The sequence below is a fragment of the Melopsittacus undulatus genome, chromosome 2 (assembly GCF_012275295.1).
Source record: "Melopsittacus undulatus isolate bMelUnd1 chromosome 2, bMelUnd1.mat.Z, whole genome shotgun sequence".
NCBI classification, from domain to species: domain Eukaryota; kingdom Metazoa; phylum Chordata; class Aves; order Psittaciformes; family Psittaculidae; genus Melopsittacus; species Melopsittacus undulatus.
The window spans coordinates 72,402,757-72,422,166 of NC_047528.1; the positions used below are offsets into that span (position 1 = coordinate 72,402,757).

The following is a 19,410-nucleotide window of genomic DNA, read 5'->3' on the forward strand; positions in this document are numbered from 1 at the left end:
GAAATGAAAGAGAAACTTGTTAATTTGCTCTTGAACTCAAGAGATAACTGTCATAAAAGACACTGTTCCCCTTAAGGAGATTAATACTTCTCTCACCTTTCTTATTTCTAATAAGAACACAAATTCTTTCCTAACCAGGTCTTGAGAAGAAGGATGTGCCCTTTTCTACCTTTAGCAGTTAGGCTAGCTATAGTTTTAGATATTTAGATATTTAGCCCAGGTATACTTGCATTCATCTTTGGTTGAACAGAAACAATGCAGTTTCATGCAAATCCAATATAAAATATAATTCTATTTTACTAACATTAACATTACTGCAGATGAAAGTGAATATTGAGCATTATAAAAAGAAGGACTTAGTCTACACAGACTCTGAGGCACTGTAGTAGCTGTGAGGAGATTAACAAAATTGTCAGAGTCTCAGACTTTGGACTTCTATATGGAGCAGCAGAACAGAATTGCAAATCGCTGTGACATTAAGTAAAACTTAGATCACATCTCAGATCAACAGTCTGCAGACTAGCCAAATGTCTATTAAAGATCTGAATAAAATATTGCTCTCATTTTTGCTTTCTTATTATGCTACATAAAAAGCTAGTCAATCCACCATCATCAAACATGCCATGTTCTCTCTGTATTTATTTTCTAGCTGTTACCTGTTCAGCATTTCAGCATCTTAGAATGAGACTTTCACTTTATATATTTAAAATTTTCCTACTTCCTTCTCCTCCTGAAGGTATGTAACTTGATAGGAGCATCTGCGGGAGGGCACCAGCTGTATTGTATCCATAACAGCAGTATTGGTGAAGGGAAGTTGTAAGTGGAGGCAGCAAAGAGAAGAGAAAGAAAGGAAGACCAGAATGGAGTAATCTATCTTGCTTGTCCTAGAAGGTGTGAATTACCTTAATCAAGTAACTAAATTTGTTGGTTTGTTGTTTTTTTTTTTATTCTAAATAGCCAACAAAATCAGGAACTCTAGAGTAGAGTATTTTACTTTTGAAATTCCATCTTATTTTCTATCAAAGAAACACCTAGAAGAAGTTTTAAGATGTATTTGCCTATGCATTATACGATACTAGGTAAAAAATCTCTATTCAGAAGAATTTATTACCTAAGTAGATAACCAAGAAATTGCTGTTAGCTATATTTCACTTGGGCAAAAATCAGGAAACAGCAAAATTCTATGATTTGCCAAAGGTTACACAGCAAACTGTGATGCTTTGAATTCAGCACAATTCTTTCTACTACTCCTGAGAAAGAGTCTGGCCTTTCCTGTTGACAGGATGAGTGTCTGGCACCTTTTCTATTGAGACATCTGCAATAAGATTGTATCGGACTATGTCAGGACTCAGGGTCAATTTGACTGTATCCTTTTCCATCACTGTACCCTAAAAGACATCGAAACACAGCCACTTGGTTATTTCTTTTTCCACACATAGTAAACAGCATTAAGGTAAATGTCATATGCAGAGCTGACAGAAATAAATTGCACAGAAGTGATGAAGCATGGAGAATTATTTAGTAACAGCGGAAACTTCTAGTCAATACTGACCTTTACATTCAAGTGGCAATATTTCTAGGTGATGAATAATTGCAGACATACACAAAGTGCATATATACCTTTCTGAATCTTTGACTTTCTACATGTTTTTTGTCTATCTAGCCAATATTTATTCTTCCTCTACTGTATTTGTCTATTAAAAGATATCAGAATGAAAGCAATCTTTTCTTTTTTTTTTTCCCCCAAGAATTACCGATTTTATTAGCATTTTCAAGACTTTTTTATCTAAAGCAAATGTTACTTTATGACCTTCTGCAATGGCAGTTTTACACCCTGAGGTGACGTACAGATTTTAACATCTACCTGGTACCCTTTATCTGTCAGTCATAAGTGCGCTTCAAAACCAGTGAAAATATACTATGACTACTCTGACAAGCTTTGATGACATTCCTGGAAAAGTATGGTATAACTCAGAGTTGACTAAGGGCTCAGAACTGGCATTTAACCATTTTCTAATCACACAAAAGTTTATCGGCAATTTTGGCCACAAGTCCAAGTAAATCACATTACACGTTTGAACCAGCTGCATGTGTTCAATGCTGCAGTTTTTGTCTCACAAACTAAAAATATTTCCAAGAGTACCATTGAACTTGTGCAGAACTCTGTTGCAGTGAGATGTCTAATTGTGTTAAATTAACAGAGAACGCATTGTGTTTACAATCTATGTTTTCATTTGAATTGAATATTTTCTATAGAAATAGTTATTTTTCTTGCATTCTACTACTGAAATTAAGTAGACATTGTAGTTGTCTTACTCTACAAGCATACCAGTAGGTTGTGTGAGTGGAGAAGAGTGTTTGTGCTGAGGCTGTAGGAAGGGCTACATCCTTGTTTTCTTGGTCCTGCCCTCCAGAATAGAATCTGAGAACATTTTAACAGTTCTCTGCAGTTCTCCTCTGCTCTGCAGGTCCAGGCTGTCTTCTGTAACCCAAGGCTGTACAGGCAGGAGGAATGACCACAGGTATCCTTAGAGTCCAGCCTAAAGGAGCAGTCAAAAAAATCCATCAATTTAGACATAAGATGTAATTAGTAATATGATTGAAATAATACTAAATTAATCTATTTTCCTTCCCCCTCCACAGTACAGATATATACCCTGGAGCAAGAAATCCTATACACCTAAAATATAAGAAAAATACTTTTCTTTTTTTTCACTTTCAGATGACAAATAATGCATCTCTTTTCAACAAGATATAATTGATTTAACTCCTGAAAGAAGGGCAAATTCTGCAGTTATATTGCTTCAGTTTAGAAATATATTTGAGTTATATTTTTCCCAGTGACAGTCACAAAGCATTTGATATTCATCTTAAAAATGGCAATTTTGAGAAATTTTCTTACACTGTGGTCCAGTTCTGCCCATGTTAAATTCACTATAAAGTTATCAAGTTGTCACTGTTTTACAATAACTGTTTGCTGTTACACCAAATTTGAAAAATTGTGCATTCTATCCTGCCATTTCCCTATCAGGTCATTTGGGAACCAATTGGAATAACTTCCCAGCTTCCTGAAGGAAGCACTGTAACATTGCAGAAAAGATATACAAGCATTGATGAGAAGAACTGGGAATCTCCTTTCAAGGCAGGGTGTTAAGCTGTGTTCACTTTCTTTTCTAGGTGAAGTAGACATGGTGATTAAACGAAGTAACTTGATAAATTTAAAAGGTGCCACAGAAAAGTAAAAAATTCCAAAAATCCAATAAATATCTGAAAAAAATCTATATTTTTTTTAATAAAAGTTTTGTGCATGGTGACATCACAGGGCATTGTACATATGATGGGAGACTGTCCACATCCCTGATCCTTGCATGAATTCTGCCATCACCAGTTCAGCAACAAGGTGGAAGAAAGAGCTTTCTATGGAATCTTGTTCTTCTACCAGGATAACCAGTGGCAACAAGCACACTTGAGCTCAAGGTACCTTGTGGCACTGCTTGGGCATTTTCTCACTGTCCACGCCACTTGTCCTGCACCTACTCCGATATCCAACTTGCCTGGAAAAATGTCTTTCTTGTTCAGGATTGAAGTAAGAACATAGTTCTCAAACATTCAAAGCTGTCTGACACCTTTAAACATCAATATGCCTGAAAACAAAATGAACTGTGCTTAGGACAGAAGTTTATTTCAATGGCTTTTAAGCCCTGAAAACCACATAAAATTTCTTCAGACAATGTCACTAATATATTTTCCAAATATTTACATTTTAATCCATTCATCAGTAGTCTTCATCCTGATTCTCACAGCAGCACATTTCTACTTAGTTGGAAGTAACATTTCTTTGCTCTCTATTCTCTATATTACCATATTCTAGAAATCCTTTATTCTTTTATCATGAACCATGTTTTATGAACTCTGATTATTCTCTTTGCTCTGTAATTTTTCTACAGTCTTTGTTAAAGTGAGCTTCGTTCTCAGAATAATATTCCCACAGAAGCTGTAGTAATGCCAAGTAGAATGATATTTAATTTATTTTTTTTTTAATTTCCAGTGTCACATTTCTGTTTAAATAATTCAGTATAGTTTGTCTTATTTTCTTTTGCAACAATATTGTTGGCTTATGGACAAGTTTTCTTTAAGCCATGAATTCTTGTCTGTAAGATGACTTCTCAGCTAACTGTTCCCTGACCTGCAGTGTCCAGAAGATTATTGTAGCTCCAGCAAAGTACTTTTAGCTTACCCCTATTATAGCTAGTGTTTTAAAATAGAGCATACCATGAACTTGAGGTGTCCTTAAATTACCTAATCTTTCTTTGAGATGTACTTCCTTTATCAAGTTTGCAAATTTAATGAGAGCTCCCCGTTTAATTCTCCAAAATATCAATGAAAACAGTACATAATCCTGGACAGAGCAAGAGTTCCCATAGTAGACTGCATTCTTCAAAAATGACATGTGCCATTAGTAATTACTCTTTAAACATTTTTTGAAACAAAATTTTCATATACTGTAACACTTTCATCTGAATAACATTTTTCAAATTTGATCTTAAGAGTAGTAGACAAAGCCCAAAACTCTGTTAAAATAAGATAGGCAGAAACGCTTTTCTATTCTGTCTTGAAGGCTTGTTGCTATATGAAGAAATCTTGCTACTGATACAGTTTGATCTGTACAAATACATATTGGTGATTATTTTGTTAACTATATAATCTTTTCAGTTTTCACAGGTTGGGCCTTGTTATTTATTGATCTTTTTTAAAGCCTTTGCTAGGTGAACTTCCTTTTACTTCTGCTTATGCACTTTTTTCCCATTTGCATCTTTATTGAACTGCCAACAGGCAGTATGCTTTCTGATATATGGCATCAATACCTTGCAAGTTAGTTAAGTTGCAGGTACAGCTTGGTATTGCTTCCCTAACAGTTTCTCTATAACATCCAGTTTCTTTATGACGTCCCTCTGCAGGATTTTGCCTCCTGGGTCTATTAGGTGCTAACATCACTATGTTCCACAAACATGTTGGACTGCCTGGAAGGGATTTCTATCATCCTACTTAATGCATCATCTGAATAGACATCCATATCTTAGGTTTTCTTTGCAAGTTCTTTTCAAAAGTATAAAAATATAAAGAAGATTTTAATGCGCAATTACTCAGATCTCAGCACCTTTTAAGTGCCAGTATTGACTAGAGAGTAACCCGCACAGATACAGATTCCTGTGTAAGATACAGGAACCAGTACAGATGTAGAGTCCTCTCTCTAGAAGTCTACCCTTAGATGAGTTTCTACCTCCATGTCTTGATGCATTCCTTCCATAGATTATGACTGAATAGTGACCAGTGACTACCAAGTAATTAGAATGTTGCTACCAAGTCTTATGCTTAAACAATTCTCATTTCCATCTTCAGGACCATCACCATGATAGTGTACACCTTCTTTCTTCTTTAATTCCAAGCAGTATGAAGAAGGGAAACGTATACTTCTCTGTAATCTGGATCTCAAAGCAGGTGAAAGCACCTTTCACATTTAAGAATATTTTCTTGCCTTCTTCATTAGTCTCCTGATTGCCTTTTCTAAGCAAGCCATATGCTTCAATATAAATGCTGTGACACATGCTGCATCAGGGGAGGTTTTATTAGGAAAAAATTTCGTCACTGAAAGGGTGTTGGAACAGGAAGTGGTAGAATCATCTTCCCTGGAAGAGTTTAAAAAACATGTAGATGAGGCCTTTAGTAACACGGTTTAGTGGTGGACTTGGTAGTCCTGGGATAAAATTTGTACTAGATGATCTTGAAGGTCTTTTCCAACCTAGCTTGCTCTATGATTCTAGGATCCTATGTCATGAATCATCTGACAAGTTTTTAACCAACCAAATGTCATTTTCAGCAGAATATTGGCCATGTAATAAAGCATCCAGTTCCTCCTACTTAATCACTATGTTATCTAATATGTTTGGTAGACCAACCCACCATTCTTCATTTTGTCTCTCCTCTAACCTTATGGCAAATATTTGTTTTCTAGATAATATTTAGTATTTTGCTAAGGGCAGAATAGTTCATACTGATCTGGTGGATTTTGTGAACCTGTCTCAATACATCAGTAAATTGGTGTGGGAAAGGTGTAGTACTTCCTTGTGCCATAAGGTTTGTGGAACACTGCTCCATGGTCAAGGCAGCTGACGTTCTGCTGGCAGCACCATCTGCTCACTCACATATTTATCTCCATGTCACATCTGTCATTAAGCTTTGACCTTTGATCAGCAGAATTGACAAAAAAGCCACCTGAGCTCCTGACCCTTTCACCTTCCCATTCCCAGATACTTACAGTAACTTTTAATCTATGTAAATTTATTCCCAGGAATGTTACTAACACCCATGTGGAACATAAGCATGAGGTGATGTCCAGAGTGTTGGAAGAGCCTCACCAATGTTTCAATAACACCAACGATTTAGGTTCCTCAGTAGCACCATGCCTCTCAGTATGTCTTGTCAACAGATGGGTCCCACTGTCACTTATAATCTTGTTTTATAATCTTGTCAGAAAAGTGGGGTAATTTGGTTTTTCATTCAACCTAATATTTTAAATTCTTCAGAAGAGTTTCATATCCTTCTTTTCCAACCTCTCCTCTTCTGTAACTGTTACTCTTGTAAAATTACAACTTTCCTATTTACAGAGAAATGTTTACAGTATCCTATTTACAATCAGTCCTGACTGACAAGAAAACAGAATGTAAATTAAAATAAAACCAAACTACATATTTTTTTCTCTTTTGAGAAGCCTATGTTTTTTCAAGCATATATGAGTTTTGCAACTCTGGGGGTTATTTTGTCAGCCACAATTAAAAGCACAATAGAATAAAAGAATAGAAAATCATCTGTCCCTAAGGATAAGTGGTTGAAGAGAAAATTAATGTATTTAGTAATAAGCTCTCCCCTTAGCTAAATGTCTGATTGCATTCTTGAAATACTTCCTGAAATATACTTTTGTAAATGGTGCAAGTTTACAGTGCAATGAATTTATACTTATAGTGCTGTGGACAGTCATACTTCTGAAACATTTTAAGGGTTACCTAATATAATAGACAATAAATTTTTTGGTGACATAATTATTAGTTGGTGCGAGGATACATCCTTCCCTTTCTTTAAATTTATAACAAGGAAAGAGGCAAGAAAGGATAAGAGAATTTTAGGGAAAATCTCTGAAATGAAGCCAAAAATATAAACATTCTATGGTGCAAATAGCACAGGGTGGGGAAAATCCTTACCACTATAAATATTTACCTTTTTCCCCTCTATCATGGTTTAAAACCCAACCACAGTCTCTCACAGCTCGCTCACTTCCCCCCTTCCTCCTCCCACTCCCAGAGGAATGGGGAGGAGAATCGAAAGAATGCAACTGCCATGGATTGAGATAAGAACAGTCCAGTAACTAAGGTATAAAACAAACCACTACTGCTACCACCAACAATGATAATGATAAAGGAAATAACAAGGGAAGAGAATACGATACCACCCCCTGAAACGAGCCCTACCCAGAGGAGAGTGAGCCCCTCCAGGTAACCTGGGTTGCCTCCCCGGGCATGACATGCTGTAGTATGGAATACCTCTTTGGCTAGCCTGGGTCAGGTGTCCTGTCTCTGCTTCCTCCCGGCCTCCCCTCCTCCTTAGGAGAGCATGAGACTCACAAAGTCCTTGGTCAGAGTAAACATCACTGAACAGCAACTAAAAACATCGGTGTTATCAGCTCTGTTCCCAGGCTGAAAGTCATAACACAGCACTGCACCAGCTACTAAGGAGAAAAATTGACTGCTATTGCTAAACCCAGGACACCCTCATTCTAGATCCTTTATGGTAGAAATAGACACATTTTGAAAAAGACTAATAAGAATTCCAAGCAGCTGCAATCTACCTTTTTAAAAGATTTTTCACATATCGAATCACCTGAGAGAAAAGTACAAGGCACAAAATATTGGGAAAAGGAGATTTCATACAAAGCTGTGAAACACAAGTTTCTCATGATGTATGCAATGAGAAATGCAATAGTATTGCTAGATGACCTCTATAAAATGGAGATAATGTTCTTTAAAAAAGTAAGCACTCTAAAATGTATGTTGTACACAGACAAGCAAGTCTTTGCCACAAAATAGTAATAAGATGAAAACTTCGTGAAGTTGACATAAAACCAAGAAATTTCAGTTTTGAAACTGAGGAATACATTACAGAGTGTTTAGTGGTTAGAATTTAAAATAATAACCCCCCCATTTTGCAGTTAATAATTGAATAATAATTCCAGTTAATAATTTCCTCTTAAATCAGTGATGGAGAAGCATCACAGTCCAACTCAGGCAAAATTCAAGATACCAAATGAAAAATTAGGGGGCTGGTCGTCAAGAAAAAACAAAGTCAAATTCCCTAGAGAAACAAGGAATTCCTTAAAAATGCTTTTTAGAAGAGTGTATTTCCTGTGGTAGTGTTATGGCTGTTTGGGACAATGGAGAAGAGAAGCTCAGACAGCAGAACTATATCCAGTATGTGTAAAGGAAGAGTCAGAAGGATTGTCTGCTAGAAAGAAAGAACTAGAAAAATTACCCGATGATGCATAAGTGCTTCATGTAATCTAGGATCTGTTTTCGAAGTCAACCATGATGAGCAGGTTGGGTTTGTTAATCTCAAATCCAGCAGTACTACTATTAAATTTGAAATGGACTTAAGGGCAGAGGTGATCGATTTGTAAAGTGACTTTACAAGAGATGATCCTTGGAACCAGATGGAGCAGTTGCAGATAGTGCTCAATAGCCCTGAGGACATATATGTTGCCTTGTTTAGTTCAAAGTCTACCTTAGCAACACAGGGAAGGCATGCACATTAGACAAACTCAGTATTAATGGGATTCCAAACACTAAAATGCTTAACTAAATCACAGTAATTGAGAAGATAAAAAGCAATTGAAAATAGATTGGCCTAAATTTGGCAATAATGGCCTAAAATCAGTGTAGAGTTTACTGAAACAAAAGACCTTATTTCATGCCTTTTATTTATGCATTTTTGCCATTCTTGTTGCTCATACAGCTAAAGAACATGGCAAAATACAAAGTAGCAGTCATTAATAAACTGACAGTGTGATGTGCCCTTATAGTGCTGAATCTAGTCATTACTTAGTTAAGACATACATATTTTTTTCTAATGTCATTAACATGTTTTAAGAGTAATATGATGTTAATAACTAAGTAAGGCATTCCAAGATGTCCAGCCTCACTGAAATGTTGCAGGTAAAGGCTTTCCAACATTGGCTTTATTTTTTATTCCTATGACAGATTAGAAGCACACTATACATATTGATGCTGTAGAATTTACAGAAATGCTCTCATCAGCAGTTTCTGATTTAGTAACTTCATTTCTTATATTGTTCTATTTCTAAGAAAAATATTTAAGTGAAAAACAAGGATTTTGAATCATATTTATTAATATTTTTTCACTATACCTGAAACTGCTGAGCAGCCAAGATGCACAGCAAAGGGATATTCAGGAAGATCAGTACTTGCATCTGGCCTCCTTTTATTTTGCCACCAAACATCTGGTGGGCTATACTTGAGATATTTATTCTCTCCTTCACAAGTTCCTAAGAAATTCTGTAACTTTTATTTTCTTATCAGTGCCTGTGGGTTTGTTTAAAGGGTGACATTTTTACCGAGTCATTATGAACTATCTGAAGAGGAAGAGAAACATTTATTTCATCTCTAAGTACTTATTTGATCTATAAGTATTTCAATATTTCTATATTCAAATTTATTTTAACACATGCTTCACAATTCCTGGGAATGGCTTTCTTTCAGTTGCAATGCAGTAAGTCATGCATTTAGACTTTTGGATATAAAGAAAACCTATTGATTTCAGAAGTCTAAGTTTCTAAATATTTCACAGTCATTGTTGCTAAAGCCAGAGCAGAACCCCTTTCCTTCATCAGAAACTAAATGGTTCAATAGGCAAAACTAGAAACTGATGATTATGCAGAAATGCCTTGCCTGTGTCACAGTTTCTGCACAGTTAGGACAGTTCAAGAACTAGCATGTCTCTAGGTCTCTTCATCGCCTGTGTTTTCCTGAATGCAAATTGCCTCTTGTTTTTAATGTTTGACTATCACTGCCCTGTCTATTGCAGAACTTATACAAGAGAGAAAAACTTTTGCTTGGCACCTAATACCTTGCCAGAAGGACTGAGCATGTAAGGCTCTGGATTTCAACTCTGTGATGAGCCTCCCAGTGAGCTCAAACCCTGCCTTTAGGAGGAAAGTTCTTTCCTTTTGAATAACACCCAGTGCAGCTCCTTCTTTTGACAGCTCAGGACCTCATTACTGTAGGTGCTTTTCTGCTGAAAGTGACTTTTTTCAAGGTCATGTAGTGATAGGATGAGCGGTAAAGGCTTTAAACTGAAAGAGGGGATTTAGATTAGGTATAATGAAAAAAATCTTCATTGTGAAGGTCCTAAGACGCTGGCACAGGTTGCCCAGAGAAGCTGTGGCTGCCCCATCACTGGCAGTGCTCAAGGCCAGGCTGGATTGGGCTTGGAGCAGCCTGGTCTAGTGGAATGTGTCCCTGCCCATGGCAGGGGGTTTGGAACTAGGTGACCTTCAAGGTCCCTTCCAACCCAAACCATTCTGTGATTCTATGATTTCGAGAATGATGTATAGTGAATATTATTTTAAATGAAATTTTATGAAATAAAATTATTAATTTCCTGTTATGCGTCCCATGTATTTTATAAAGTTACTTACAAAAGTTACAAATTGCCTACAAAATAAATGTGGGATCATCTTAGGATAGTACTGAATATTACCTATTAGAGATTGGAAAAAAAACATACAGATAATTTAAGCTGTGTCCGTTTTGTGCTGTTTGATATTATTCAGGTACATAAGGTTGTATTTTTCCTGCTACATCTCTCTACAGACTTCTGATATTCATCCATTCCTCCTTTCTTGCAGATGAATTAAGATCAGTTTTTCTCAGTCTAAGTGATGTATTTAGCTAAACTGAACATAATTTGTTTCAGCAGCATTTATCAAGCTGCAAATATGAGAGATATCTATCAGTTTAATAAGCTTCTGTGTGCGTGCTACAATTTCCTGTGGCTAGCATGACTGCTGTATAGACAGTAAGATTTCCTATTCTCCAAAGCTATATTGCATACATAATAATTTAAATCAGATACAGCTGTAGATATACTTTATATCTAAAACCTAATATTACTTTGTTGAAAAGAAGCCCTTTAATGAAATCACCTCTAAACACATGAATATATATGTATTATCTTAATGGCTTTATTTTTTATTAGAAAGGTATCTTTAAATCCTTATAGTAATGAGCAGTGAAGAGAAACATGCTTTGTGTGTACCATGTATTGTGTAAGACTGACAAATGAGATGAGTTCTCACAGTGAACACTCAAAATGCAATGAACAGTGATCCTTTATAAAACAAAACTCACTGAAGTTCATGCAAGAAGAGGACACAAATTAATACAATCTTCAGATAAATTAAAAAGTACAGGGTTCATTCACTAATGCATCATTACAGTATTAAGCCACTGTACATCAGCTATACATGAAGTTCCTTCGGTCAGTTAAATGGGATTCTTTGTGATAAGAAGTATTTCACTCAAAGTGAGAAAACTGCATACGGATCTTCTCTGTCTTCAGCATGATTCAATAAACACCAATAAAAAAGAACAGTTGTCCTTAAGTCCTCTAAGAAACCTATCAGCATCCACCAGCTTGTTTTTTCTTGTATATTCTTTTTTTTTATGAGTTATGGTCTAATTGATTTTGGCTTGGAGGTACGTTCACTGAGTCTGAAATATTTCTTTTTCAATTAAGTACTGCAGCACGTATCAGAAAATAATTCTAAAATAGTATTTTGAATGTTTTCTGAGAACTCCTAATACTGGAAATTGAGTGTGTGCAAAGAAATAATGATTAGCTTCTTTTTATACCACCTATGATCTTCTGTCCCCAATCTGCCTCTCTATATTTCATCCACACCGAAATTACAGTGTGGAAACTACAGCCTATCACTGTGCATCTACCAATAACTATGCAGTCTAAGCCATTTAAATCAGGCAACATTTTCTAAATAAAATTATAAAAATATGAAAAACATCTTGGCTGATCAGTACTAATCAGCAAATCCAGAGTCCTTTTTAAATATTGGCAATTTTGAACCTAATGCACATACATATTACTGGGCAGCTTGTGAAAAAAAAGACAAGCGAGCTCTGTTTGATGTACGAGTATATTTGCACAAGAATATAAAGGGATATTTGTGTGTAGCATATTTGCCTAGCTGAAAAATGACAACCCACTATTTCCAAAGTTGATCTTCCACTGAGAAGTAACAGACCTCTGGAATGTAGTTTGTTATTAAGTAACAACTGTAACCCAACACTACAGGTAAGGAACTGGATACAGAAAGCATTCATAATTCTTTGGTTTCTGTGCCACATGGCACTATCAGTAAATGCTTATAACAAAGCACGTATTAAATATTAATCTATGATCCTGCCAGCACCTTGAGTAGAAGCAGGAAGGCTATTAAGCATAATCCAAAGGGGACACAGGAATTTGCTTCTGCTGAACTGCATCCCCTTCAAATCAGCAGGAGTCTTACATATTGGCTCTATTTCAAAGATTACATTCTCAGCGCTCTCCTCAGTGATTTCTTTATCCTCACAGGTGCTGCATTGCCACTGACAGGCTAACAGTCAGTGTTTTAGCCCAAGGCCTTCCTCAAGGAGGCTGACATATATCCATACAAGGACAATGCAACACCTGTAATAAGAAAACAGAATTACAGAAATAAGGTGTTTTTTTTTGTACTGTAGAAAGCTTTCATTGTGTTTATTACACTATTTTTTTTTTGAGATGCACAAAAGCCAAGTTGTATAGAAGCATAAACCATAAAATGGAAAACCAAGATTATCAAAACTGTTCAATATTTAGCAAATTTGCTTTATTTCATATAATTCACATCATCCAGGCAATGTCTCTTTTAACTCCGTGTTGAATAAAACATTTACTTGAAGTCATGGAGAAAAAGAAGAATGGCTATTCTGAATTAAAGTGTGTAGAACACGAACTATTTATTTGTTATGACAACCTATCTGTCTACAGTGGCACATTATTCTTGTCTGGGCTTACTGAATCAAAATGGCAAATATAATTAAAGAGTCAAACTCTCAGAAATGTAACTATATGGGTTTTTCTAAATATTATCCATCTATGTCAAAGGAAAATCAAACCCCAAAATAAAAGCAGTTATTCTAATGAGAAAGCAGTATCAGGAAACTGCAAAGTTTATGTTCAAGTTAACAAAATCTAAATGCTTATTAGGTACATCAAGAGTAAGTCAAAGGTGTATCCCCAAACTAAAGATATTGTATCTGAGAATGACAGCACATATCTGACAATTTGCAACAGTTAAATGTTTGTTTGTACTAAGACAGATACATATATTTGTTAAAAAATATAGAATTTCAATCACGGGAAACTGCACTTTAAAATAGAAAATACTCCAAATCTGGTGTATACATAGATTTCACCATGAATCCCAATCATGAAAATCTTGAAATTGCAGGATCAGCCCACTGACACAGACCCAGCAATATCTGAATTATTGTAAGTTAGTATTATAAAGGGTGAACAAAGCTTGATAGTGAACTGTTCTATTAAAACAGAGAATGGGATGGAAAGTTATTTAGTCTGATTTTCTACTTCAAGGATTGCTTGAAGTAGAACACTCTAATGATATCAAAATTTATTTTGAGACTATTCTGATTTCTTTGTAAAAAAACCAAAATGCTGTAGTAAATGGAGGATAAAATGCTATGATTTCATAAGCAGTGAAATACAGATGTAGCAAAGGTACCTGGCATGACCTGATTTTCCTTAGATGATTCTATGTCTTGAGCTTAAGAAAAACAAAACTATAAATTCTGTATGAAGTAGATAATGTAGCAAGATTTCGATGTAGGATAGTTTATTACCTAAAGAAGTATGTACAAATTCTAAACATGAAAATAGTAAGTAAAAGAAATCAGACTCTATTTACATTTTTTTTTACAAATTGTTTTTACAAGTGTATTTTTTTTTTCTAAATAACAGGACAAACACGTAAGACCAATCTTTCTGTATTACATACATAAATAAATACTGACTTCAAATGAGTGCTATAGGATCATAATTTCTACAGCCAATTTGGGTAACAGAGAAGCAGTTCTGTTATCTCTACTACAATATAATTAAGTCAGAAGGAAAAATTTTACATATAGAACTCTGTTAATTACTTTGTAAATTGTACCTAATATATTCAGTAGAGGTAATACAGTCATTACATTTCATGCCCACAACTGAACAATGAGTTTTGGCATGCAAAACCATATATCATCATCAACATCTGCAGGTATTCATTTACATTTTTTAAATAAAGGGTTTTCTTAATTATTTTAAACTACATGCAACAGCCTATTAGCATCATATTCCTGGTTACAATGCACAAGTTTGCGTAACATTATTTTTAGTAATTGAAGTTCACAGGTGCTGCTCAAAAGGGTAGGAATATACTTGGCACATAATATGAGAAAATGAATTAATAAATAAGTCAATATCACGACATTTACATATACACAAGACAAAAGTAAAATGTTTCATGGTGTTGTACACAGAATTTAGAACTGTCTGAGTCTCACACTTTGTTCTGTAAGGCCCTGATTTAAGACAGTATTCAAGCAAATTTTGACATTTGTGCTTTATTCAAGGCATTGCTAAAGATTATTCTTAACTGCACAGGTTTCCTTTGATCCCTCTGACTTCTTTTCTGTATATGAAAGTTTCCTCTTCTGCACACCTTCCTAAATCAGGGCCTGCTTATCTGAAATTCCCTGGCTCAAGCTGGGAGCATGGAGATGAAAGCACTGGGGAATAAACTGACTTAGTATTACAGATTCAGTGCAGTTCTGCTAATCTGAATGGTAAAATTCTCATTCAGATTAGCAGTGAGTATTTCTTTATCTGTCTGTGTGACCACGTCAAACATTAATGTCAATGTTAGCATTGCCACATAATGTGCTCAGCTCTTTCTGAAGCCGTTAAGTCGAGGTTGTTCAGCATTCCAGAAGTCAGGCCTCTTGTTTATTGTCTATGTGCTATATTCTTAATGAATATTCAAGATTATACACACAGAAATACATACAGAAAAAGCTCTGTCTTATTTGAGTTTCTCCTGCTCTATAAACAACTCAAAACTGGTGAAAAAACACAGAACAAACCATTTGCTTCTTAAAATCACTGATGAACAAAAAAAAAATCCACTTCAAAAAGCAGGTAGCAAAAATAGTATACTCTTATAATTCTCCTTTAAGAAATAAAGATAAAATGCATCCTGAAGTCAACAGACATATTAATCAGAATTGTACATAGCAAATAATACATCAGTGTAAAGGTGCAGAGTACCTAGAACCATCCCAATATCTATATTAACTCTGTATTACACAACATCATTAGACAAAATAAATCTTCAACTAGTGAATCAAATAGCAATGAGAACTCTATTGCCGAATTAAATGTTTAATGACTTAGACTAGTAAATTAGGACAATACCCTGTAAAATTCAGCAAACAAGGCTTTATGAATTAGGCACTAACAACTTCAAATCTGTACTACTAAATTCAAAGAATAATCAGGAAATCACTGACAGTTGGAAATTTAATATCCAGGCATGAGCTTTGTTGGCTTTGTATTTTTCATTTTTGATTTGGAGGGTGACTTGAGAGCTGAGTTTATATGCTGGTTTGCAAAAGGAAAAAAATAATTTACATCTTAGTGGACTCTCTATATACACTGGTTCAATGCAACTCTATCAACATTTTTTAAAATTTCCAGATTCTACTTTAAAAGGGAAAACTACACCAGCTCTTCAGAAATATATTGTTACATTTAGAAGTTGAACACTTCAAAGAGACTGGCATCAGCAAACAGTAACTCTTCTGATTCATTTCAGAAGCATGAGTTTTCCCCTCAGCAACCAAGACTAAGGGTATGACCACTCAGAGCTACTATCTTCCAGTTTATCTCCAAGACAAATTTGGTATCATTGTAATAGAGATGGACATTCATGTTCTATGCTTTACAACATCACTATGAATGAAACATAATTTTATTAACATTAATCAAGTCACTGCAGATTTGCTCCAGCATAACTAATAGACTGTGATTGAAAGCTTTGGCCAGAATTTTTCAGAGAAGCCTGAGGTAATTATTTTCCCTGATCCCACTGACTCCTGCTCTCAGCAAACATCATGGTGATCACTTCTAGCCTTACCTATGCTCTGTGCAATTTAAATGTTGAAGTGCTGCACAATAGTCCTATTCAAATTGCTTTTCTTGGTAAAAGTTTGTACACACAAAACACTTCCATCCTGACAAAAAAAACTCTGAAAATCTGTATTTCTGCCAAAATTTTAAACAAACCTTTATAACAACAGATTTTATGAAGAAGAGTTCACCCTTTTATTTCCTAATGTATTTTGGAAAAGGGGAGATGACAGAATGATAGAGGAAGGAATTATAAGTACCATAGCCTTTAACATTTTTAAAACTACTGTTAAAAGCCAAAACCATGTAGCAATAGAAAATGTCTGGAAAAGTTCTTGATCACTGACTGCATATCAAAAAAGACAACAACCGAACTAGAAGCAGAATGGATGGCGAAAAGACCTTTAAAATCAAAGGCAGGAATGTAGGAAAACTGGAAAAAGCAAAAATTAGCTCAGCTTCCTTCACCCCCTGTGTTATTAACCCACATGAAAATAAAAGCTACAAACTGTAGTATAGACAAACTGTATTTGAATATTTTGTGAATACTCTACTATGATAGACATAACTCTGATCCTCAGTTTCAGGTATGTATTTCTTTTTTTCATATTTGCTTTCCACAAAACACTACCAAAAGAAGGAAAATATATTTACTACTAAAGGCTGAGCTCCTCACATTGAATATCTCAGGCAAATATGAATTATAGGTGACTCTGTAGCATCTGCTGTTAAAAAAAGTGTCCAGTTTGACTCCTGCGTGTTTGAAGTCTTTTAACCTCATATGATGATACGGGGAACAATGGAAATGGTGACAAAGAATGCAGGAGCACATTGAACATCTTGAACATTAGAAGCTGATTATAAGTATCTGTATGAACATTTATTGCCAGATACTTTTGATCCTCTCGATAATAAATCTAAGCAGTTTCTGTTTACCGTTGAGGTACGTCTCTCTGTGTGGCAAATTATCTTAGACAGTTTATATTGCACAATAAGGCAATATGAATTCCCTTATGGTTTAAAAGGGCACCCTTCTGTCTAAATTTGAAAAATGCATTCAAATAAACTATAAACTAATGTTTTCCAGATGCCAGAATATTGTCACATAATTCTTTCTGTAAGCAGAACAGCAGAATAGATCCAATACATCCATCCTTCTGTTCAAAAGATCCATGGGGAAAAGAAATATGCGCATCAAAAGCCAAAGCCAAAAAGTAGCTCTGCAGCTACTTGAATAATAAATGTGCCTCAGAATTTCAGTTTCTAAAATGTTAATGTTAACAATTCATCTTGAAGCATCATATAAAAAAAATTAGAAATGGGATTTCAAAAGGAGGACCTATCAATTAATTGTATTAATCACCATTAATTTTCAACAATTCTATCTATTGCTATTTGTTTCTTTACAAGGGTACATCTACCCTGTATATATTTTAGCTATTAACTACATTAACAGAAGATCTACACATCAGAACATTACTAGTTCAGAATAGATAGGTGATACAAATATATTGTCATCCTCCTCTGTGGTGATACTGTAGTTACTAAATACTGACTATTTTAGGGCTTCCGCTACTGGTATTTATTTTACTTATGTCCTTATTTCAGACTTATGGAGATCTTCTTTAATAGCAAAATACACTAGGATTTAAATTGGTGACAGGCAAAGCTTTAAGTAAAATAGATAATTTAAGTATGCTGATGAGAACATGGCCTCCAGTGTTCAAAAGTATGTATACATCACAGGACAACCTTGCAAATGTTAATGTTGAAGTCACAAAGAGAAAAAGCTGTATATGTTGCACCATTTCAATCTACTTTAAACACAGAAATGCAAAAATATGTTCATTATAATGAACAAACTTCTGATTTTCTCACAGGTGTTGAGTTGTATGCAATCTTCAGTTTGTGGAACAGTGGTGGTAATTAAATGATACTTGCTGTATGCTTTATCCTGGTCTTGGTGCAAATACAATTCTTCATGGCTAAACTACAGAGAAGAAGATACAGATCGTACAGGATGGCAACCTGCTTTCATTGCTTCTACAGATGTACCTTTTCCCAGCCTTCATTTGGAGCTCAGTTTTTTCTCTTATTGGTATAATCATCTGAGACAGTCTAATATTTCTCTGGGGGTGGCTTGTAGTGATGTGGATGATGTTGCTTCAGATGAGGTCCTAAACAAAAGAATAGGAAAATGTTCATGTATATATACACCCTGAATATGTAATACCAACATTGAGCAGTACTAAATAGGCTTTGTGAGGCCTTCAGCTGGCAATCCTTTGTAAGTAAACAGCCTGTGTTGACAACTATGTGCATGTTCAGTGCAGACAACTTTAGTGAGACTGTGAAAAGACAAAAAGACTTAGGAATCTTGGACTAGTTCATTGTATTTTTTACTTTGTTTTATCACACTGGGCTGTACTTTTCAGAAATACATGAAATGCTGAAAATGGCTATTAAGAGGTTTGAACTGCTTTATAAATACGATCAGGCTTTAGCCATGCTGGACTGAATGCACCCAGCAAAATTTAATCTTGAAAGATGGGGAATCCCAGACCTAGCTAGTACTTGGAGGACAGACCAGCTTTGAACCCCAAGTGCTACAGGCATAAGCCAAAGAGCTGTGGAGGAATGAATGGCAAATATCAGACCACAGAAACTGAGTGAAAGATTGCATGTGCTTCCATCATTGCTTGGGATGGTGGGGGAATCCTATATTTTCACAGATCTTCAGTTTATGGAATGCTGCTGACATCAGTAAAGACTGAGGCTCAAGCAAACTGTTTACATGTGGAGGACTGGAGTTTTGCAACATAGAGCCACATGTCAAAATGGTGTAGAACTTACTGTGGGGTGAAAATAGAGGAAGGTCAGGTGTTCGAAATGATTTTATTGTAGCTGGTCCTTCTCCACCAGTTGTCAGCACTTGAACTTCCAAACGGTACAGCATTGATGGCCTCAGATTGGGTACAGTAAGTACATAATGATCCTAAAATAAATAAATTGCATTAATCCTCAAAGCATCTAAAAATACAACATGGTTGCTCTGCT

The 19,410-nt window shown here is 35.3% G+C and overlaps 1 protein-coding gene across 1 annotated transcript in view; it reads right to left on the minus strand.

Annotated features, from left to right (window-relative positions):
* Positions 1 to 14,003: 14,003 nt before the first annotated feature.
* The window catches only part of ANOS1 (anosmin 1), a 138,981-nt gene continuing 133,574 nt past the window's right edge, over positions 14,004 to 19,410 (minus strand). Inside the window, exons 13-14 of the mRNA XM_034074483.1 lie at positions 19,207 to 19,348; positions 14,004 to 18,530 (exon numbers count right to left, since the gene is read on the minus strand). Of these exons, the coding sequence (XP_033930374.1) occupies positions 18,472 to 18,530; positions 19,207 to 19,348 (201 nt within the window). The 3' untranslated portion in view covers positions 14,004 to 18,471. The remainder of the gene's footprint in view (positions 18,531 to 19,206; positions 19,349 to 19,410) is intronic.